Below are 23,373 nucleotides of genomic sequence, written 5' to 3'. Positions count from 1 at the left end.
CTCGTAATTTGTTTTGATTTTTAGCAATAAACATTAGTCTATCTTCATCTTCTATTGCAAGGGCATCAACTATTGCTTGTTTTGATAATCTACCATAACATAAATAAGGATTTGGTTGATTTGGTCGATAATGCATATGATATTTGTAGTATTCATGTACTGTAATTGTTGATCTTGTTTTTTTTACTCTTTTTATTTGTATTACTATTATAATATGGTATGCCAAGTTGAAATCCTCTTTCTCCATAAGGAAATAATAAAGGGTATTGTAAAGCCATATAGGCTGGATGGAATATAGATATGCGTTGTAATCCATTATTTTTATTTTGAACAATAATATCTCTTTTATAATTTTCTAGATTTAATTCTCCAACTATTAAAATTGCTAAATCTTCTGTATGTGGCATTTCATATTGTATTGGATCACCTTTATCAGCCCCTATTATTCGAATACTAAAATCAACACCTTTATGTTCTTCAAATAGATCGCGAGCATAGCGAAATGTTTTTACCAATGGATTATATTCATCAAACATTTTTTTTAATTGTTCAACTATATACGGATTGATATCTATACTTCCCATTTCTTCTTTATTTAAAGCATGTATTCTATTTTCTATTTCATTTTTAGTATCAAAAATATATAGTTCTGCAAACTTTGGAATTTCATTAGGCTTAGGTAGGAGACATCCAATACGATGATGTATTTGTCCATTTACACGAAACACATATGGTCCATCGCCATTATTTATATTTTTATCTATTATGCCACCCATTGAAGTAAAAGAAAATAAACTATTATATTGTCTAATCTTCTGCATAAAATGTTTTGATAGATTATCTTCTTTATTATTAAGTAACCTAGCAAGTGTTTCTGGTGGGTTCTGGAATGGTGGTATTTTTATTTTGTTATTTTTACAGCAATTTGAATATATAATTTCACCTTTTCTTTTCTTTGTCTCTCTTTTATTTCTTTCTTCAAACCAAAATATAGCATTGCAATGTTTACATTTATACTCTGGCATACCTATAAATGATTTGTTTTGATATGATTCTTTTAGATATTTAATGTATTCTGGGGTAAAGGACACCATGCCATGTGAAGTTGATAAATATGAAGATATATGGTCTATCTCTAAACATTTCTTTTTTGCAATTTTTTCTAGATAATCTAAATTATATTGTATTTTTCTTTTATTTTTAATATTTTTTTGCTTTTCTGTATATATTATATCTCTTATATTACTATTTTTTGATGTTTCTTCTTCATCTTTCTTACATTTTTTATTGTTATTATGCACCATATTTTTTTCTTCTTCTCTTTTTCGCTTTTTCTCTCTTAGAATTTGTAGTCTGATATATCTTCTTTTCTTGCAATCTGATTTATCATATTCTGCTATATTTATTGGATCTTGCTTTCTCTTTGATGGCATATTAACACTTCTGATTATATAAGCACAAAAAATAGCCAAAGTCAGAAATGAATATAAGCATAAAATTAAATATGAATAATTAAAGATATTGGTTGAATCAATACAAAACTTAATCATTCATTTCAACAGCTATATATAATCAGAAAATTACACATGAATAGTAAAAAAAGTGTTAGCTAATACAAACACTTCAATATTTATGACGACAAAGATTAATAGGAGCTACAATTATTGATCATACATACAATGGGGCAATAGAGCTATTCTATTGCCATTCTCTAATAATTCCTAGCGTACATCTTTTGTACAGTACATCCATTCCATTTGTATTACAGTTTCTTACAACCATCGCACAAAATTTTCAAATTTCAATAGATAGTGTTGATATTTTTATATATATTTCTGATTGGTTATTGTTTTTAATTAGTTCCATACTAAAATTCAGTGCATTTGTGGCTATAGATAAAATGGATGTGCTGATTTATTGGTAAAATAATATCTTATGGAAATAAAAATAAATAAATACAAAAAAAATGTGAAGCTTTTGCACTGGTTCTAGTGCAAGTATTTTTTCTGTCTTCACTGATGTTGCTACAATTCTCCAATTCTCCATAGGAACATTGATTTTCCAGAAGGGTTGTAGTAGGATCTTGGTATGTCTACGCATCCAGCATAATATAATTTTTTGGTCATTGGTACAACACATCCAGTACAATAAATAAATAAATAAATATATATATATATATATATATATAAATATATATATATATATATATATATAAATAAATATATATATATATATATATATATATATAATTTTCCAGCTCGTTATTGTTTTTTACCTTTTTGTACTTCCTAGCTTCAGTGTCTTGCTCCTGTTTATCTCCTTTTCTTTTCCTTATTCTTTTATCCCCTGTAAAATAAACATTTATTAATATCATTGCAGATGATCAATGTACAATGATGAAAAATACTAAAAAGAATAGACAATGTTTTTTTTCTGGTAAATATCCATACTACACGAAATGTTATTCACAGCTGATTGGTTGTGCTATAGCTTTTCTAAATAGAAAGTAAAATTTGCTGTAACTTGCTGCAAATTATTTAGAGGAAAAGATTAGACTTTGTGACTAATTGATTTACGGGATTGAAGTTAGTATAATTACATGTAAGTACCTAGGTTTGTCAATTAAGGGTTTGTTTGGATCAGAAGTGGAGGCTACAGCTACATTGTATAGTACCACTATATAAATCAATGTATTTTGAATAACTTTTAAAAAGTTTAATTGAAAACAGTTAGTTTGGAATGGTGGTCATCGTAATATACTATGAGTTAATTTATTAGGAGTACACGAAAGCTTGACTTGTTAGCAAAGATCAAACAGAAATCAAAAGGAACACATCCATATGTCCTCTCTACTAAGTTGTCATTGGAGATTTAGGTGACAGAATAAGACGTGGCTGGACGTAAGATTTCTTTCCGATTGCTTCCGTTCCCAGTGACTTATATTATAACAAATAGTCTAATACTCCTATATAGTGTCAGAGAAGTAACAGATATAGTATATCTTGTTGTCCATCGTGCACATCATCAGGATCAGGGCAAGTTGCAGTAGGCTGGTGTTGATGTTCTTTGATTCGGTATAAATCAATCGATCAAAATGCAAAATACTACTGGATCTGGGCTAATTTGGGGGCTTTCGTGATCGTGCAAGGTAATGCAGGCGATCGTGTACCTGACCTCGTCCTCGTGTTCACTAATACATGTGATTCAGTTCACTGACCTCGTCCTGGTGTCGCCGGACCTGCTCGCCGCAGAGCTACCGGCCAGAGGCCACCGCCTCGGAGGCTCCTCCTCGTCGTTGTGTTGTCGCGCACGGCGCAGGATGTGCTTGCCGCAGAGGTACCGGCTGGAGGTCGTTGCTTCTTTATCCCTCGGTGGATCAGATGTATTGCCGGTGGATGTTGATGGTGGTGTTTGGTGCCGGTGAATGTGGATGGTGGAACGGCAAGAAGGAATGTGAGACAATGACGAGAGGAAAGAGGAATGATGGAGAATGAATATATATACAGAGAAGAAGAAGAGTCAATCAAGGAAGACGAAGAGTCGTGGCCCTTCCGGAGAAATCAGGTGGCTTTGCACTTTTTCATTATACTCCAACGTAAGATTGTCTTTTATATTTTAGTCCTTTTCGCGTTTTGGAGCGCACGCACGAACCACGCTGTGCCACGTGGCATCGCTAATCGCTAGATAACTTGCACGGATTTCGATAGTAAGAGATGCCCGCGCGCTCGTCGATAGCCGCAACAGGCGTCTTCTACTCTTCAACGTGGCGGGGAGGTCCTCCAAGATGAACCTGATGCCTTTACCAGTGGTACAACCCTCGCACAAGAGCGAACGAAGATCGCCGGCCTTGGTCTCCACCACCTCCCTCACACTTCGTGCAAGGACGAAGAGGGACACGAACTGGAGTTTCTTGAGGCGGTTGTGCCTGCCCTATCCATCGCCGCCACTCGCAACCACACCAAGATGTGAAGCATCCGTTGTCTGGACCTCCATGGCCACGCCAACGCAAACACCCTTGTCCAATACTTTTCGATAGTGTCGCCACATGGTCGAAGCTCCATCACCGCCTCCGATCTAAGCCTCACCACTCTTATCCCAATGTTCATCTCAACATCCTTTCCTCTTCTACTTCCCCTACAAGATCGAGTAAAAGTCTCAGCAAAGATTCACAATATAATTTCTCTTTTATTTCTCCTACGAGATCGAGTAGAGGTCTCCGTAAAGATTTAATAAGTGCCCATTATTTAATAGTAACATTTTATTGAATCTTGTTTAGAGCAGGTACAATAGCATACTACAAGTCAGCTATAAGCACATGTGGAAGAGAAAAAAGAGGAGAGAGAAGCAAAGCAGGCTACAAATTTGTAGCCAGCTGCAGCACAGACTCTAAAATGTTATATGTGTACGAGAGGTGGGACCATATATTAATGGTGTAGTATATGTTTATAAGTAACTATTGTATGAATAAACTATTAGATTGGCTAGCTATAATAGTAAGCTCCAAATCATCTATAGCCAATATAATAGCCAATTCATACAATAGTTGCTTACTATACTATTAATACCTGGTCCCACCAATCACACACACGTTAGGTCTTGGAGTCTGTGCTGTAGCTGGCTACAGATTTGTAGCCCGCTGCTCTTCTCTCTTCCTTTATTTTTTTAAAGAGTAAATTTCATAAAACTACAGATACTTTGCATGATCTATCACAAAACTACAGATTTTAGAACTAGTTTCATAAAATTACAGATTTAATGTGTTCGTTTATCACAAAACTATATGTACTTTGAACACTATATCACAAAACTACAGATTTAAGAACTTGTTTCACAAATCTACAGGTTTAATATCTTCATTTTTCACAAAACTACAAATTTAATATCTTTATTTATCACAAAAGTACATATTCAGTGCCTCCATTCTCACAAAACTACATGTTTTAACAATGCTAAAACATATAGTTTTGTGAGAATGGAGACACTAAATCTGTAGTTTTGTGATAAATGAAGACACTAAATGTGTAGCACTGTGATAAACGAATACACTAAATCTATATTTTTGTGAAAGAAGTTCTTAAATCTGTAGTTTTGTCATAGATTGTACAAAGTACCTGTAGTTTTGTGATAAAACGAAGACACTAAATCTGTAGTTTTATGATAAATTGTACAAAAATACATGTAGTTTTGTGAAATTTACTCTTTTTTAAAATATGTTTATAGCTGGCTTAGGCCATTTAAAGTGCAAGGACGTGGCGTGTGGCAATGTAGAGCCACGTAGGCAAGTTGCTTGCGTGGAGGAGAGAGGGGAGTGGGGACCGTTTCCAACCCAGCTTCGCGTGACCAAGTTTGGCCACACGGGCCAAATGAACCTCAGCAACTTTTGTCAGAAAGAAAAGAACCTCCACGAGAAACAAGAAAGCGAGAGAGGGAGAGAAAGGAGGCTCGTCGGAGTAGGGGCGCTCGGGGTGTGGGGCTCGGCGGAGGCTCGCTGGAGTAGGGGCCACCACTGCGTGGGGGCTCGCCGGAGTAGGGGCGCTCGGGGAGCCTCCCGAGATCTGCCGCTCGGCGGCGCCGCCGTCTTCCGGGCAGAGCTCTCGAAGCTCACCCTCCTCGCGCGCCGCCGCCGTCTTCCGGGCAGAGCTCTCGAAGCTCGCCCTCCTCGCGCGCCGGTGGCGTTGGCGGGGCCCGCGTGCGGCTACGCAGCTCCGGTGCTGCGCCTCCACCGTCGACGATTGGCGCCGCCGCCGTCTTCCGCCGCGCCGTTGGACGCCGCCGGATTTGCTGCTCGTCGCCGCGTGGGCCGCTCCACCCGGTTGGAGGAGGAGAGGCGGCGCCGCGCTTGGGCTGCCCCACCGCCGAGCTTTGCCGCGCCGTTCGCCGGTGCTGCTGAGCTCCGCCGCGCATGCCGGAGCACGCTGCCATGGCCGCCTTGGAGAAGACGCGAGAGGATTAGGTGGAGGGTGGGGGAAGGGTGAGATTTTTTATATTATCTATGGTCCCATTATAAATTTTCTAAACCACACTTACACTGCACCCCACTTACACTGTGGGTGCAGTGTCTTTTGGAGTTCCCAAACCTATGTTGCAGCTGTGGTATAGCAATTTGCTAGGACGCATTGCTACTGCCCTTGTACCCTGCCATAAGAAGATAACCAATGACATCTCCACTCGATTTTCTCGGCGCGCGTGTGAGGGTGTGAGGATAATTTTTATTTTAAGTGGTTTTTAAGGGCGGAGAGAGAGAGAGAGAGAGAGGGCACCGCACTACTTCTACTTGTGTGTGTGTCGCTCGCTGGGCTTCGCCACCTTTCCGTCTCTTTCCTCTCTCTTCTCTCTCCCCCTCTCCTGGAGGAGAGAGAGGAGAAGAGGAGGGGGGCCGCGCCAAGAGCCACGCGCGCTACAGTCTCCTTCCCACCCGCGACCGCGAGCAATGGAGATGGCCAGTGGAGGAGGCGCCGCCGCCGCCGCCGGCGGCGGAGTAGGCGGCAGCGGCGGCGGTGGTGGTGGAGGGGACGAGCACCGCCAGCTGCACGGGCTCAAGTTCGGCAAGAAGATCTACTTCGAGGACGCCGCCGCGGCAGCAGGCGGCGGCGGCACTGGCAGTGGCAGTGGCAGCGCGAGCGCCGCGCCGCCGTCCTCGTCTTCCAAGGCGGCGGGTGGTGGACGCGGCGGAGGGGGCAAGAACAAGGGGAAGGGCGTGGCCGCGGCGGCGCCACCGCCGCCGCCGCCGCCGCCGCGGTGCCAGGTGGAGGGGTGCGGCGCGGATCTGAGCGGGATCAAGAACTACTACTGCCGCCACAAGGTGTGCTTCATGCACTCCAAGGCTCCCCGCGTCGTCGTCGCCGGCCTCGAGCAGCGCTTCTGCCAGCAGTGCAGCAGGTCACTCTCTCACTCACCTCGCCATTGCTGATGTCACCACTGCTTTTGCTTTGCTTTGCTTGCTCTCCCTCCTCTTTCACCTATCTCTCTTGTTTATTTGCTTCTTGTTCTTGTTCTTGTTTAGTGCTAGTACATGTGTTGTTATTGTTGTGCCGTTTTGTCTTTTGGGTTATTGTGTTGTTGTTACTACTCGTTTTACTATAGGTTTTTAAGGTTTATGAGCACGGCCACCACATTAGATGCACTGTCAAGTGGTGTGTGTGGGACCTTTCCTGCTAAAACAAGCTGATTTCAACTCTCTGAAACTTCCTGCATTTCATCTATTTTTATCTTTGATTGTGTTGGGAGTACTACACTAGTAGTGTTAATATTTTGACTGGTGCTTATGAGATTTTTAAGTTGGTAGGTTGATGAGGAAAATACTCCTTTATATGGTTGAGTGATGTGACTTGCCTGTCTGCCTGCCTGCCTGCCGCTTTGCATAAGATTCCTCTGTGTTAGTAAGAGCCACTGTTTATTTGTACTGGTGCTTACTCTACTTAGTTAATTAGCCATTAGCTATAAAATTCCGTTGATGTTGCAAGCTTAGCAATGGCCACGGTAAGAATGGGAGAGAGAAGTTGGCTAAAGCTGTTGCTTTGTAGTTTGTACTATATATGTGTCTGTGTTGCAAGATATGCAACTCCTACTATGCTGTGACTTGAGCTCAAGGTTTTCAGTTATCTATAGATCCTTACTAGTACTACTGAGCATACTACCACTTCTGTATGGTAGCATAGTCCAAGTTCCAACGCCTCGCCAGTTGTTCATAATCTATACTACCACTTCTGTGCATTTGTTACTTTTATTTAATAGTTTGTCTCATTAGCTGACAAGCATATGCCTGTTTTGATATCTGCCCCTCTTGTAATAGTCTATGGATAGCTTGGACTGTTTGATGCTTTAATTTTTTACTAGCAACACTTAGGGCCCCTTTGAGATGGAGGATTAGCAAAGGAATTTTGGAGGATTCATTTTCCTAAGGATTTTTCCAATAGAGCCCTTTGATTCATAGAAAGAGGATAGGAAAACTTCCATAGGATTGCATTCCTATGATCAATTCCATAGGAAAATAAGCAAGAGGTTAGACCTCTTGTGAAACTTTCCTTTGTTGAGTGTATCTTGTGGTATAATCAAAGGGCTCTTCTCTCCATTTCATGTGTTTTCAATTCCTGTAGGATTGGAAAAACATACAACTTCAATTCCTACGTTTTTCCTATTCCTGTGTTTTTCCTATCCTGCGTTTCAAAGGGGCCCTTAAGGATGAAGGGAAGTAAGAGAAACATACTAGAGAATATGTAGTAGTATTTCTACATTCCATATTTGTAGCACTAGCCCACTAATATCTTTGCCTTGTACTTACTTCATACCAGTTCCCCCCTTTTCAGAGCAAACCAACAATTTCTGTTGCCTTATATATCTAGTGTCTTCGTACTAATATATCTGTTCCAAAATGTACCTGTCCAAATTCATAGCTAGAAATAGCTTTATTTAGGACGGAATTAATAACTGTTGTTAGAGACTTGGTTCAGACTTTTGGTTATGTTGAGGCTACTATCATTTCCTTTACGGGCCAAATTACTACAAATGAGAATTCATAAAAATGTCAAGGTTTTATGATTGTTGTAGCTTTATTTAGGACGGAGGTAGTAATTGTTGTTAGAGACTTGGTTCAGACTTTTGGTTATGTTGAAGCTACTATCATTTCCTTTATGGTCAAATTACTACCAATGAGTATTCATAAAAATGTCAAGATTTTATAATTGAGCTGTGCCAGTGCTAAGTGTGTCACTATCTGATGCCATAATGCATCATTATAAAAGCCAGATGGACCATTAGCTTTTATGTGTAGGACACCTGCCGTCCAATTAGATGGATAACCATCTAGTGTTTGTGTACTGTTATTTTAAGCCCGACATCTCACATCTCCATGAATGATTACAGTCTTCCTTTAACATGGTGTCCTTTTGTTGTGTTGGGAATAGCATTTTTTATTTATGGGTGTAATTATGAAAGGCACTAGGAGAGTTGCTGCTTTATCTTGATGGGATTTGTAGTAATACCATCTTTAGGATGACAAGAAATCTTGTTCTGAGTTAGCATGGGCTGCCTTTTGACCTGAGCTACGGTTTGCTATATTTGGCTTGCATCATGCAGATCTATTAGGATAATAAGCATATAAAAGTTGCTTGCATTATGCATTGCTTGCTTTACCTTGATTCATGTAGGAGTAATTTGCTCGCCATGCCTCGTTTTGCTTTCTGAGTCAACAGCCAAATTTAGATGATGTACCTTCTGTTGCTTCAAAAACTCAGTCACTGCACAGCAGCAGTGGATAGGATTCAGAATCAATCTATCCATGATTCTCTGTTCACATAATATGACAGGTTCCACCTGCTGCCTGAATTTGACCAAGGAAAACGCAGCTGCCGCAGACGCCTTGCAGGTCATAATGAGCGCCGGAGGAGGCCGCAAACCCCTTTGGCATCACGCTACGGTCGACTAGCTGCATCTGTTGGTGGTATCATCAGAGGCTCTTGTTTTCTTTGCATCTTGTGTGTTTGTTGGTAACTACTGGTTGCATTCGCTGATGTGTTGTTTGTTGCGATTCTTGATCCAGAAGAGCATCGCAGGTTCAGAAGCTTTACGTTGGATTTCTCCTACCCAAGGGTTCCAAGCAGCGTAAGGAATGCATGGCCAGCAATTCAACCAGGCGATCGGATCTCCGGTGGTATCCAGTGGCACGGGAACCTAGCTCCTCATGGTCACTCTAGTGCAGTGGCGGGATATGGTGCCAACACATACAGCGGCCAAGGTAGCTCTTCTTCAGGGCCACCGGTGTTCGCTGGCCCAAATCTCCCTCCAGGTGGATGTCTCGCAGGGGTCGGTGCCGCCACCGACTCGAGCTGTGCTCTCTCTCTTCTGTCAACCCAGCCATGGGATACTACTACCCACAGTGCCGCTGCCAGCCACAACCAGGCTGCAACCATGTCCACTACCACCAGCTTTGATGGCAATCCTGTGGCACCCTCCGCCATGGCGGGTAGCTACATGGCACCAAGCCCCTGGACAGGTTCTCGGGGCCATGAGGGTGGTGGTCGGAGCGTGGCGCACCAGCTACCACATGAAGTCTCACTTGATGAGGTGCACCCTGGTCCTAGCCATCATGCCCACTTCTCCGGTGAGCTTGAGCTTGCTCTGCAGGGGAACGGTCCAGCCCCAGCACCACGCATCGATCCTGGGTCCGGCAGCACCTTCGACCAAACCAGCAACACGATGGACTGGTCTCTGTAGAGGCTGTTCCAGCTGCCATCGATCTGTCGTCCCGCAAGGCGAGTCATGGAACTGAAGAACCTCATGCTGCCTGCCCTTATTTTGTGTTCATATTTTCCTTTCCAGTATGGAAAGGAAATTCTAAGGTGACTGGCGATTAATCTCCCTGTGATGAATAATAATGCGCGCCCTTGAACTCAATTAATTGCTGTGCCGCATCCATCTATGTAACCCTCCATGAATTTTTAAGTATCAGTGTTAATGCTGTATTGTCGAGGACTTCTGCTCGATATGTTATTTCTCTTATGTTGTTCATCATGAATCTTTTTCTGCTTATTATTCTGGTGCCGGGTTGTCCTTACCACAGAAGATTCAGTTTCGGTTGGCGAGAGTAAACACCTTCCCTGATTGTGACAAAAGCTCCAACCTTTTCACTTCTCGGCCTGTATTTGATCTTCCCCTTCTGACGCTGTTATACTACTTTTAAGCCTGTATGTTTCCAGCCTTCCAGGTGAAGGGCCATACTGAAGAGAAAACATGCTTTCAGGGTTTGATGCATTGTGTACTTTACAAGTGTACTTAAGATTTTGTACAATTTATATATGTACCTGCTCTGCTGCTGAGTATTGTAGGAAAGAATCAGTTCGAAGGGCGTGTGTTGATGTAAAGTGAGACCACATGCACAGCGTGGATTTGCAGCATGCTCTCTGCACCAGTGGTGTTCTGTTGATGCCTTTGATGGGCTGGCTGAGGTGAGAGGAGGATGATCCATGTTGGCAGCTTCTTCACTCTGAAAAATAAAAGAGAAATGTTCAGATTTGCAGACAAGTGGAGAGCAGTGATATATTCTACAATAAAACATTACCACCTTGCTTTTCTGTGATGATAGATACTCCATGGAATTTTGCATCAGGCATCTCTCGTTTTCCAGCCACTGTTTGCTGGGTTGTTGCTTCAATTTCGTCCCAATTGATTGGTCACCTTTGGTTGTGACTTGAGAGCACTGAGCACTGAAACTTTTGCTGTCAGCAGGCAATGCACCTCATCCATGTCACGACAGAGGGAGAGAGCCCACATAAATGGCCAAAGAGGACACATACAGTGGCACTGATGCAGTCATTGCAACATAATTGACATCATGCTAAACAGTGGTGTAACCATATGTTAGCTAGCCTGTGATCAGAAAACAGTGATCATAGATCTTAAAGTCACATGCAAGATTGACACAGTTGTAAAACCATCATTGCGTTGAAGATAGATCCCAGCATCAGGTGTATGATGTATTGCTAGAATGAATCAGAAATATCAGTGCCATCCTAAACACAGTACTACCAACTTGAACAGTTATCACCGTGATTGGAAAACAGAAATGTATAATTGCTTTGGCGCCATCTGCTTATCATTATCATATGTCGCAGATCACTTGTTCCATTGACACGACTCTTTTTCACTGTGAGGAGAGGCACCTTGATTTGGACTTTTCAAGAGCTGTAGCAAGGGCTCCTTTGAAGCCTTCTACATGGAGGAGCAGAGCATACCATATGCAGAACTGTAAACTCTTCCTGAAGCTTTCCAGTTCCACCCTTGTAGCTTTAAGCTGCCGCAAGAGAATTATCATTTCTAACATTGAGATGTGATACTGAAATGTGAAAGGTGATTCGCAGTATAGGTCCCAAAATATCGTTTACAGCAACTTGCAAATCCTGCATGATACAGTTAATTCATCAAAATATTAGACTATTAGTACTACAGTCTACAAATACCCCTTAACTGAACATGTATGATAAGGACAAGATTCTGAAGCTCCAGTGCATCAGGAATCCAACGCAGTATGCAAATCATTACTGAACAAGATTCCTGCACTTACAGAATCATCACCTGTTGTAACAAGGACCATTCTTTGTTGCCCCAGACACAGCGAATTAATGGTCATCTTCATTTGGCCCAGGACATTCATTTGCCAATGCTTCTGCTGATTCATACTGAAAAGGGGACAATACGTCCAATTTTAAAAGCATGGAAGATGCTATAAAAGATCACCCTATTTAAAATGCAGAGAAAACCAAAGATCCAACATGATATGGTAATCACAGATTCCCAACAGTAATGCCGTCCAGTAGGCAGTAGGGGCATGCACATAAACACTAGTACTACGTAGAGCTGAAGCTTATTTCCAGAATGAAGCTGACCTTGCAACCGCAATAAAGGCAATAGTAGTGTTCATCGCGCAGCTTAGCCAATATATTTTGCAAATCCTGCAAGAATAAACACAGGTCAATCTCGTCCTTTCAGCAAAACTTGCAGTCTTGCATAAGATTTCTCAGATAAAAAAGGAAGTCTAGACAAGAATATGAAGGAAAGAATGTGCAAACATAAGTATATTCATAATTTCAAAGTTCGAGCTATTTCCATTGTCACAACATAATATGTGTAACCAATAGCTGGTAAGCATTTATGGTTAGCCCTTCATAGGAACCAAATAGGCACGGAGGCAATTGCGTTACTAATACCAGTTATCATGCTCGTCACAATGGAAAATTGTGATGAAATGCCTAAGGTCCTATGCAATATATCCTTTATTTCTATATAGTTACAACCCACTAGCAGCATTTATTTCTAAAAAGCTGCTCCACATTTACTCATGTCAGCAGCACATTTGAACCATTGGATCAATCGTTCCGTGTTGATAAATTGTTGGATCCCCATTATCTTTGACAGGCCTACATACATTGGACCATTAACTTGCCTACAGAAAGAAATAACAAGGCCCAAACTTGGTCACATCCCAGTTGTTACATTTGCTCTGCAATCATATTGCACAGGTTCCAACCAAGCAGCAATGCTTCCTGGTCATCATCCCTCGCATCCTCATGTGTATGTGTTCAGTCTGTACCATTGAAACTTTTCTATTGGTACAGTACTTTGTCATATATTAATTATCCTTTAATTGCTCTGTACAATCAGAACCTAAGATAGGTGCTAGTTCAGTTATTGGTGTTGTGGGTATGGTCCTGGAATCATTCACTAACTATGCTTAAAATTTGTTTGACCAAAGCCAGAGTGATGTTATGATACTGTCATCAATTTTCACCTAGAAAGATGCCAACCACACTTGCTTGCTCGTTGCAGATTTAGAACTACGTCAAGACGGTGCACTGCTATATATCTGAAAATATGTTATCAAGTATCTTTGCAGGAATATTCTTCTTCTGTGCATGACTTCCAAGTGGTTAATCATTATTTTCACGTGTTTCATATAGCATGTAATGAATTGAAAACATATATTATTTTATTATATATCTAATTGCAAATTACGTTAGGACGATGATGTTTTTTGCCGTTATTGAACACAAAAGGTTTTACACTGCTATTTATTAGTAATTCATATTTCACTCAAGAATAGATAAATGGTTCCCTTTCAGTTCCCATCAGTTCTGTCAGGATAATTATAATTTCTTAGAATTAAATTTTATTCACTGGAATCATATCAGTGTTTTGTTACTGGCTCTCTTTCAGTGTATTCTAGGAGTATTTGACATAGTCAAGCATCCTTACCATTTGGCCAGCAAAGAAGTGACTTATCATTGTGTTGTTTGCAAGCTATTTCTTAGCAGGCTATAAAATGATTTGCAACATATTATTACTGTGACTATCTTCAATTTGGCTATTTTGAAATCCCCAATGCCCGCAGCAAAGCACGGGGTAGTAAGTAGTAACTACTAGTATTGAAGTTGTGTGCTTGTGACTGACCCATATTGAAGCTTAAGATGATAAGATCAGTATAGTGGTCTATTCCGTAAATCATATTCCACATTTCATCCAATAAATCATGCCTGCGGTAGTTTCTATGCTTCAGCGCCAAAATCAATTGACAGTTTAGTTGGCAAATGGCATCGCGCAACAACCTTCGAAACCTTCACCCAGGTTCCAATTTTCTAACTAAGATGACTATAATATGCGCCATGTTTGTTTGAAATGTTTCAACAAAGCGTAATTCGGGAACAGAATGATTGAATTTGAGTAACAGATAAAAAAAATTGGTGAGAATTGGAAGTAACAACGAACAATTACCTCTTCAGTGATCACCTCCTCTTCCTCCTCTTCAGCCTTCTCCTCCCCCTCCGGCGGTGGCGGCGCCGCCTCCCGATTCTCCAGCTGCGCGAGCGCGGCTTCAGCCTTCCGGTAATCCCACACCACCCTCCGGCTCCTCCACTGCGTGCTTTGCCTCGCCCTCAACTCCACCGCCATCTCCTCCACCCGCCTCCTCTCCCCCTCCGCCACCTCCACCGACGGCTGCGGCGGCGCCACCGATACAGCAGGCTCCGCCCCAAGCCCCGCACGGGAGCGGCGGATCTCGATTCCCACCGGCTCGGCGCCCGCGCCGCCACCGGCCGCGGGGTCGTACCCCATCCGCTTCAGCAGCCTGAAACCCACGTTGGTCTCCGGTATGGCCTCCGCGAGCCCGGCCATCGTCCGCTCGTCCTCCTCCCGCTGCTTCCGCTCCCGATCCCGCCGCCGCCGCTCCTGCCATGGCACCACCCCCTTCGCGCGCTTCCCTTGCCCCTGCGCCTGCTGCGCCGGCGGTTGCCTCCTCCGCCCGAGGCTCCTCGACGGGGAGGAAGGGGTCGGCGGTGGGAGGAAGTGGGACAGGTCCCCCATGTAGTCGTCGTCGGCGGCGTCCGGCTCCATGGCGCGCGGGGCGGCGGCGGCGGCGGCGGCCGGCGTCCCGGTGTGGAAGGAGATGGGCCGAGAGAGCTGTGTCGTGTCTTCTATAGACTTTTTTGGGTTGGGTTAGAGACCACTCGGTTTGGACTCCTAATGGGCCTAGTTGGGCGCATTCCTCTTGGGCTTTGTTTTATATCGGGTCTTCTATTCATTACTCACCTAATTTCTTTCTTCAAATAAATGATTCCTGCCTTTTAGGCTTCTTGTGGCATTGCAGTAGTGGATTCTAATCATCACTCACCTAATTTCTTTCTTAAAAAATAATATCTCTGTTTTCCTGCGACAACTTTTAGATATTTTGCCGGTTGGTAAACAGTTTTTCATATAATGTATATGTTGCCACGGGATTATATGCATCAGAGAGAAAAGTTGGATAACATATTTTATTTAACAGAAAAAAACTAAGACATGATCCTATTAGAGGCATATGATAAATTTAAGGGGTGAACATTATTTTTAGATCCGTTTCCTCTAGATCGTTTCCACTGAACAGATTCCTTTCGTCTTTCCTACCGAGCTAGCAGTAGCTTTGCCCTCCTCCGCCCTCCGTCAACTCCTTCGCCCCAATGGGAGGACCAATCATTATCCTCCTCCCTCCCTCGACTCATCGACCATTGTTCCCAATGTCGAAGGCTATCCCCTATCCTCTTTCTTCCTTCCTACACCGAATCGGAGGGCGTTAGAGAAATTAGAGGTTGGCGGGGTTAACAGAATTAGTGAGATCGGCAAGGAAGGAACCAATTGTGGCAGTGAGGTTGGCATTGTCGTGTGTGGGAGATGAAATGAAATGGAGGGAGCGAGACCGAGGAGAACAAGGTCCTGGGAACCAACAATAAGACGAAGATAGAGTGGGTTGTCTCGGTGTGGAGGGTGATCTCGATGCTAACAAAGTGGACGGGGGGGTCGTCAGGGTTCTTCATGTGGGCCTCAAGGTTGTCGCACCGACAACGTTGGAAGCCATCGTGCTCCTTGCCAACCTATTGTGCTGCTCGTTGGTGTTGTTTGTAAGTACATCGCTAGCATCACGGTTGATACCCATAGGTATCAAGCTTGGTACCTAGGCATGCCATCTCCGTCTGTCCGATCAGGAGCCACCTGCTGCCAGTATCTCCTCTCTTGGATGCCTTCCTCCTTCCTTCTTATTGTTGTGGATGGCGAAGATAGGGGTTAGGAGAGTTACCGTTGTGTGCCTGTGTCGCTCACTTCCTGCGTAGGAAGCTATGACGTTCGGAGGTGGGAGGTGGAGGATTAGATTCATCAATGTTGTCCGGACTACATTCTATGTTCTAGTTGTCCCATTATCTAAAAAAAAATGTTCTAGCTCTCCTATTTATTCAATCACACTATGATGTGTAGAACAAATTATAAGGATTATAAGTTGTAGTTTTCACAACAGCACATCAATCACAATATGAGAATTTTCTTACTGGTAGAAATTCGCTCATATATCCAAGAGGATTGTGCATATCAGCATAATATGAATAAAAGAGGGCAATAGTATGGAAATCGTGGACTCATGAACAAGTATAATATTATATATTCAGAAACTCTCGCAAACTTTAGGCCATCTTCAATCCTCTTCGCCGCCTCCTCCCACGCCTGCAGCACTCCTCTTCACCACCCCAAATCTACTCCTACAGTGGCGGCGGCGGCGGCAGCGGCTTTCAGGGCTCCGCGCTCCACCCATCCGGACAGCGCCCCACCCACCACCCAGCCATACGACACGCTGTAAGGGGCCCCGCTGCCCTCCTGGGAGCAGTGGTGCCGTCGGCGTTGAGACAGACCAGCTGACCGTGGTGATGTGTTTCTGGGCAGCAGACCACAACGGCAAGGAGCTAATGTCAGGTTTGTTGAAGCTATACTGAAGGCTGATTCCTGTGATATTCAAAGCTGATTCATGGCTTCTCTTTGCAATTTATCTTGTTGGAATCGGATGTGGAATTAGTGTTCTTTCTGAATTTTATTTGATGTGTCACTAAAGCTCTTTGAAAATTATAGTAGTAATTCACTGAATATTACTGCGGACGGTGACTTACTAGACATTTGCTATCTTAGCAGGAAAAAAAATGAAAGCTAGCAGTGTCAATGGAGAAGCTGGAGAGTGGAGATTCTAATGGTTTGTCCATAACAGATAGCACGATAGGACTACAGGAGTGCTGCAGCTAGGTGCGGGGATGAGGCGGCAGAAAGGATTTTTGGGCGGCGCTGCGGCAGTAGAACTAACTCCAGGGCCTGCGGCGTCGGCTCGGCTCGAAAACAGACTCGAGTTATAGCAGGAGATGGGACACGTGGCACTAGCTCACGTGGTGTTGCACGAGAAGCATTGTGCGTTTTTTTCCCGTACCTCTGGATCGGAGCTCTGCTCACGGTGTTTAGCTACCGTTTCTTTCCAAACTAGAACTGTAGAACTGTGTCCCTGCAGAGAGACACGATGCCTAGGCAAGGTACGCGCGGCTTTAACATTCTCGATTGCTTTTTGCCAAGCATGGTTTTGTGGCTATGCGTTGGATGACGAAGGTTGTGTCCTGTTCACCTTGTTGCTTTTGATTTAGAAAGTATCATTCGTCGGAAGAAGTGTGTCTCATGAGTAGTCTTAGTCCATATGGTTCACGTGAGAGCACCGCTAAGTGTGGCATCTATTGGAGATGCTCTTAGTGTTACAACCATCGCTTAATCATGCAAAGGATAAGAGACAGATTCTCTAACTTACTTCCCTTCGATTTATCAATGACTTACTGGCTTTAAAATGAGAAAAAAGTGAAATGACGCTGATACTAAGTACTAGTGGTGCTATGAATTAATGATTGAGAGGAAGCTGAAGCTGAAGTTGTTGCGCTGTTTCTGTCTGCTGTTAGTGTCAGAGTACCGTATCATGCTCTGTCTTCTTTAAAAAGGTTTTTTCTTTTTTCTAATAAAAGAAGTATAAGATCATTCCCAGTGTTTTCTGTATAAAAAGTACAGTTAGAGGAGGCAGTGACAGCTCGATCGTCGGCAGCCAGGCTAATCTTGCCATGGATCGTCGGCTCCTTCTCCCTGCTCTACTGTTCATCGCTCTGGCCTGCAGCTCCAACCGCGTCCATGGCGCACTCAACAGGCACAGCTTCCCCGAGGGGTTCCTCTTCGGCACCGGCACCTCCGCGTATCAGGTTAATTCACCACCGCTCCATCTTTGATTCCAACACCGCAGCATCGAATCTTTTCAGGTTCTTGCTCAGCTCACTCGCCATTGTTCTTCTTGAACGATTTTCTCTGACATAGTATGATGTGCAGTACGAGGGTGCTGTCGACAAGCGAGGTCAGAACATCTGGGACACCTTCAGCCGCATTCCAGGTCATCTTTGGTGCTTTGCCTCGATATGTTTCAGAGATTATTTGCAGCTAAGCGCGTTATCTTGAACTTAGCAGCAGCATTTGCGGTCGAGATGCTAATTAATCAACCAGGAATTATTGGATTTGATTGTAAAAAGAGCATGCTTTTTTTTCTCTTGCAGGTAAAATCGCAGATGGTAGCAATGCAGATATAGCGAATGATTTCTATCATCGGTACAAGGTGATTCTTTTTCTGCTTATGAGGAATTTGTAATTTTGTGTCCGTTTAGTTGAGTCCATGGTAAATTCTGAAACTGTGCAGGAGGATTTGAACCTCATCACCGCGATGAACATGGATTCCTTCCGGTTCTCCATTGCATGGAGCAGGATTTTACCAAGTCAGTGAGTATACAAACCCAAAGAATTCGATTTATCATTAGCCATTACCATCTTGATTATAGCTCAACCTTATCATTAAGCTGGTTTTGAAATTTTTTAACTGGTCAGCTGCTTAATTATTTCAGATGGAACCATTAGTGGAGGAATAAACAAAGAAGGGGTCGAATTCTACAACAGCCTCATCAACGAGGTCATAGCTAAAGGCATGCAAGTCCATTCTTATCTCTTTCTTTACATGTATAAAAATATAACATATTTCCTTGATATCTCATTTCTTACAGAAATTTAAAAGGAACTCATTTTACCCTGACAAATGTTCATGCCTGCAGGACTGAAGCCTTTTGTCACAATTTTCCACTTTGACACTCCACAGGCTTTGGAGGATAAATATGGCGGCTTCTTGAGCGAAAACATCGTGTAATTTACTCCATAAATCACTATCACTATTCGCTGCTAATTATTTCATCTATTCTAATATATAAATATCTCTATCCATTTTTCAAAACGTGTACAGACGAAGGAATGTCTAGATACATTTTTAAAAACACAAAAGGAATTAAAACGAAGATAGTAATTAATTAACCTTGAGCTCGATGGAGAACTCATGAACATTCATATTAAGGTTTTGAGTTCAAATATTTATAGGAGCGAATTTCAGATTAAATTATTTAAGGAGTTAAGTTTTCGATTTAAAAGGCTATATATATTCCGTTAAATGTAGAGGCCAGGTAAAGAAAACCTTCCCTAAAATTTTTTTAAAAAATGAACAGGAAGGACTACGTGGATTATGCGGACCTTTGCTTCAGCCTGTTCGGCGACCGCGTGAAGCTATGGAACACGTTCAACGAGCCGACGATCTTCTGCATGAACGGCTACGCCACCGGCATCATGGCGCCGGGGCGGTGCTCACCGTACGCGTCGGCGTCGTGCGCCGCCGGCGGCGACTCCGGCAGGGAGCCGTACGTGGCGGGGCACCACCTCCTCGTCGCCCACGCCGAGGCCGTCCGCCTGTACAGGGCCAGGTACCGGGCGGCGCACGGCGGCGAGGTCGGCATCACGCAGGTGTCGCACTGGTTCGAGCCGTACGACGCCGGCTCCGCCGCCGACCGGCGCGCGCGGCGGCGCGCCCTCGACTTCATGCTCGGGTGGTTCATGCACCCCGTGGCGCACGGCGAGTACCCGCCGGCGATGAGGAGGCTCGTCGGCGGCCGGCTGCCGGTGTTCACCGCCGAGCAGTCGGAGATGCTCAGGGGTTCGTTCGACTTCATCGGCCTCAACTACTACACCTCCAACTACGCCGTGGCCGCGCCACCGCCCAACAAGCTCCACCCTTCCTACCTGACTGACAATTGGGTCAACGCGACAGGCATGCATACAACCCCATCTGTTTTTTAAGGGCATTTAACTTTTTTTTTCACTTTTTATGATGTGATAATTAAGAATTTACCATTCATAGTCTATAACATGTGTATTTTTATATGTCTATGATATATGAGTTCAGTGGCAAATTCTTAATTGCTACTTATAAAAGTGGCAAATAGTTAAATATCTCGTCTTTTAAGACCACCATATATACTTCAAGAGAAAATTTTACGAATAGTAAATCTAAATTTTATACTCCTTCTCTGTTTCATATTCATATATATGCTAATGAATCTATACATATATATGTCTAGATTTATTAACATCTATATGGATATGAACAATGTTAAAAAGTTTTATAATATAAAACGGAGGAAGTAATATACATTAAAAGATATGGTATATTGTGATACCGTCTTAAGGATGATAAAATCATCTATAGTTCAATGTCCATGCTTTAATATGGCGGTAGAAAAACAACCAGAATTGTTTAAATTGAATCTAAAATGATGTTATTGTGCTAATTTGTAAATAATCAGAAAACCAACTTATTCGTGTTTATATTAGTAAGATTATAAGTAAAGATCCAAACACAATTTTGTATGAATAGTAAGTTAATGATCATGAGAATAAAGGAAACAACAAAGATAGTAATTGTTTTTCTTGTTGGGCACTTTTTGGTTGCTTGAGGATTGGTCAGAAGTTCATCCACTCATATCATTATTTAGGCCGAGTTTAGTTCTAAAATTTTTCTTTAAACTTTCAACTTTTCCATCACATCAAAACTTTCCTACACACATAAATTTCTAACTTTTTCGTCAAATCGTTCCAATTTCAACCAAACTTCCATTTTTTGCGTGAACTAAACACACCCTTAAGAGTCCTACTATATTCCCGTGCATATAGAATAGTGGTGATGGTTGGTGGTAGACCCATAACCGTCACTAATAGAATCTTTTAAAAGTTGGATCAACCAAGGCAAATCTAGATAAAAATGTGTAATATTCTGTATTACATTTGTTTTTTTAATGAAACATAAGAAGTACAATAGTACACATTAACTTGGGGTGTGTTTAGTTCACGCCAAAATTAAAAGTTTGGTTGAAATTGGAACGATGTGATGGAAAAGTTAGAAGCTTACGTGTGTAGGAAAGTATTGATGTGATGAAAAAATTGGAAGTTTGAAGAAAAATTTTAGAACTAAACTCGGCCTTGGTTGAAATCGTTGCAGTTAATTAAGATTTGTGCGTGAAAAGTTTAACAAAAACTCGTTCTTCGATTCAATTCGCAGGTTACCGCAATGGCATCCCGATTGGTCCACCGGTAGGTTGCTCAAATGAATGAATGAATGATTTACGACGACAAATAGTAGAGTGGCTTGTACAGTTGTACTGTATCGAGTCTGTTTAACTGAACTTTCGCCGTATCTCTGAATGATCAGGCTTACACGCCGATCTTCTTTAACTATCCGCCGGGGCTACGCGAGCTGCTGCTGTACGTCAAGAGGAGATACAACAATCCCACCATCTACATCACCGAGAACGGTAACTTATGTCTGTTTTTTTATTCAGGAAAAGCAGGGAGAATGGTAATAAATCTCAACAGTAACAATCAACAGTTCTCCAGCAGAATGAGTACCCCATTCGTCTAAAGATAAATTAATTTTTCGCATATCCCAAAGGTATCAATACTAAATAAAAAGACTAGGACACCTCTATTTTATTAAATTCAAATGTAATTATTTCTTAATGTATTTATCCACTGTTTTTTATAAACTTCAATGTTATGATTACTTAAAAACAAACCTATTTTTAACAAACATTAAGATTAAAAATAATCTTATTGTAGGACGGTAGAAGTATGAATTTGTTGCGTACGTGCAGGCACTGACGAGGCGAATAACAGCACGATCCCCATATCCGAGGCGCTCAAGGACGAGACGCGGATCGGCTTCCACTACAAGCACCTCCAGTTCGTGCACAAGGGCATCCAGTACGAGCGCATTACTCAACCCATTTTTTTTCAATATTTTTAGATAATAATCCGGCATTTATTTCAGCTAAAGTTATAACCACTTATTAAATAAAATTAGTTCAAACATGGCGACATTCGAATATAGATACATCCCAAAATAAACCAACTTTAATTAACGTATCCTTCATATTCGTAGTTCTATATTAAGTTTGTTTATTTTGGAGCGAAGAAAATAGTAATTTCAATTACTTGATCAATGAGTGTGACGAGTTATTTTCACTTGTCACAGGGAGGGTGTGAAGGTGAAGGGTTACTTTACATGGACGTTCATGGACTGCTTCGAGTTCGGCGATGGGTTCAAGGACCGGTTCGGCCTCATCTATGTCGACCGCGCCACGCTCGCAAGGTTTCGCAAGAAGTCCAGCTACTGGTTCGCGGATTTCCTCCGTCGATGATGATGATTCAAATGCTTCAACCTCCTGATCGACAGTGATTCGATCCGATCTATATCTCCAGTGTACTCGATGAAGCTAGCTTCATGCAGCTGCTTTTTTTTTCTTTTTTCTTTTAAAATAAGAGAGAGAGGCAAGGCTAGGCAGGCAGCTGATAGAATTACCAAACCTGATGTGTGCAGTGTGCTGCCCAAATAATTGCCATGTGCATGGAAAATGATTGTGTTTTCTCATGGATATTGATTTGATTACTGGTACAGCGAGATGTCTATGATTGTTCAGAAAAACTCAGAGTCGTAGAGGGATGGAGTATACATGCGTACGTTTATAGGAGTAAATGCATATTACTAGGCTCATCTTTTTGTTCATGCTTATACTTATCAACTAAATTTAAATTTTCAACCTTAAATTTATAATTGATTTTGGAGTTTTTTTTCATCGAAGTTTATTTTTCAACCTTTGCTATTAGATCGTTAAAAACACGTATATAAAAGTTTTTTTTGTAATTTATTTTTCGTCTATAAATATGCCGTACGATGAGGTGGTAAGTGTCTGTGTTATACTACTTGTGGATCGCCACCTTTTAAGGCTGCGTTCGCTGGAATGGGTTGGGAACCCATCTCCCGCGCACGAAAAACAGAACGGTCTATTAGTACATGATTAATTAAGTATTAGCTAATTTTTTTAAAAAAAATAGATCAATATGATTCTTTAAGCAACTTCCGTATAGAAACTTTTCAAAAACGCAGCGTTTAGCAGTTTGGGAAGCGTACCTGTGGTAAATGTTACGGAGGGAGTTGGGTACTAGGACTTACTACGAACATAGCCTTAACCATTCCAGGATCATTTTATAATTAAGCTCGTTATAAAGAGACCCAACCAACTGGCATGATGGTGTTTCAGAAAAAAACAACAACCGGTATGGCGTCGCGTACAGTCCCGCGCTGCTGCTACGGAGCGA

At 42.3% G+C, this 23,373-nt stretch overlaps 3 protein-coding genes and 1 long non-coding RNA gene across 6 annotated transcripts; 2 read left to right on the top strand and 2 right to left on the bottom strand.

Annotated features, from left to right (window-relative positions):
* Positions 1–3,543: 3,543 nt before the first annotated feature.
* Positions 3,544–9,312, bottom strand: LOC127781836 (uncharacterized). The gene is made up of 2 exons (XR_008019093.1): positions 9,133–9,312; positions 3,544–4,134 (listed from the first exon to the last, which is right to left on the bottom strand). It is a non-coding gene; the product is annotated as an uncharacterized LOC127781836 (long non-coding RNA).
* Positions 6,255–10,506, top strand: LOC127781834 (squamosa promoter-binding-like protein 14). 2 transcript variants are annotated; one of them, XM_052308899.1, is made up of 3 exons: positions 6,255–6,879; positions 9,306–9,439; positions 9,542–10,506. In XM_052308899.1, the coding sequence occupies exons 1-3, from the start codon at positions 6,431–6,433 to the stop codon at positions 10,210–10,212; spliced, it is 1,254 nt and encodes a 417-aa protein (XP_052164859.1). In that variant the 5' UTR covers positions 6,255–6,430; the 3' UTR covers positions 10,213–10,506. The 2 variants fall into 2 exon arrangements, with proteins under 2 accessions (XP_052164859.1, XP_052164858.1); XM_052308898.1 differs by having other exon boundaries at positions 6,257–6,879; positions 9,539–10,506.
* Positions 10,507–11,420: 914 nt separating this feature from the next.
* LOC127781835 (uncharacterized) lies at positions 11,421–15,043 on the bottom strand. 2 transcript variants are annotated; one of them, XR_008019092.1, is made up of 4 exons: positions 14,263–15,043; positions 12,381–12,446; positions 12,059–12,173; positions 11,421–11,894 (listed from the first exon to the last, which is right to left on the bottom strand). XR_008019092.1 is itself a non-coding variant. In XM_052308900.1 (4 exons), the coding sequence occupies exons 1-3, from the start codon at positions 14,878–14,880 to the stop codon at positions 12,114–12,116; spliced, it is 744 nt and encodes a 247-aa protein (XP_052164860.1). In that variant the 5' UTR covers positions 14,881–15,043; the 3' UTR covers positions 11,421–11,894; positions 12,070–12,113. The 2 variants fall into 2 exon arrangements, 1 of the variants encoding a protein (XP_052164860.1); XM_052308900.1 differs by having other exon boundaries at positions 12,070–12,173.
* A 2,817-nt stretch (positions 15,044–17,860) lies between these two features.
* Positions 17,861–22,699, top strand: LOC127781105 (beta-glucosidase 28). The gene is made up of 11 exons (XM_052308011.1): positions 17,861–18,062; positions 18,187–18,247; positions 18,408–18,466; positions 18,548–18,623; positions 18,750–18,827; positions 18,954–19,041; positions 19,395–19,990; positions 21,278–21,309; positions 21,428–21,530; positions 21,870–21,978; positions 22,250–22,699. Exons 1-11 carry the CDS (start codon positions 17,928–17,930, stop codon positions 22,413–22,415), a joined length of 1,503 nt encoding a protein of 500 aa, XP_052163971.1. The 5' UTR covers positions 17,861–17,927; the 3' UTR covers positions 22,416–22,699.
* Positions 22,700–23,373: the final 674 nt, after the last annotated feature.

The sequence above is a fragment of the Oryza glaberrima genome, chromosome 8 (genome assembly GCF_000147395.1).
Source record: "Oryza glaberrima chromosome 8, OglaRS2, whole genome shotgun sequence".
In the NCBI taxonomy this organism is placed as follows: Eukaryota; Viridiplantae; Streptophyta; class Magnoliopsida; order Poales; family Poaceae; genus Oryza; species Oryza glaberrima.
The sequence above is the reverse complement of the archived record's forward strand: the minus strand, read 5'-3'. Positions and strand labels throughout refer to the sequence as shown.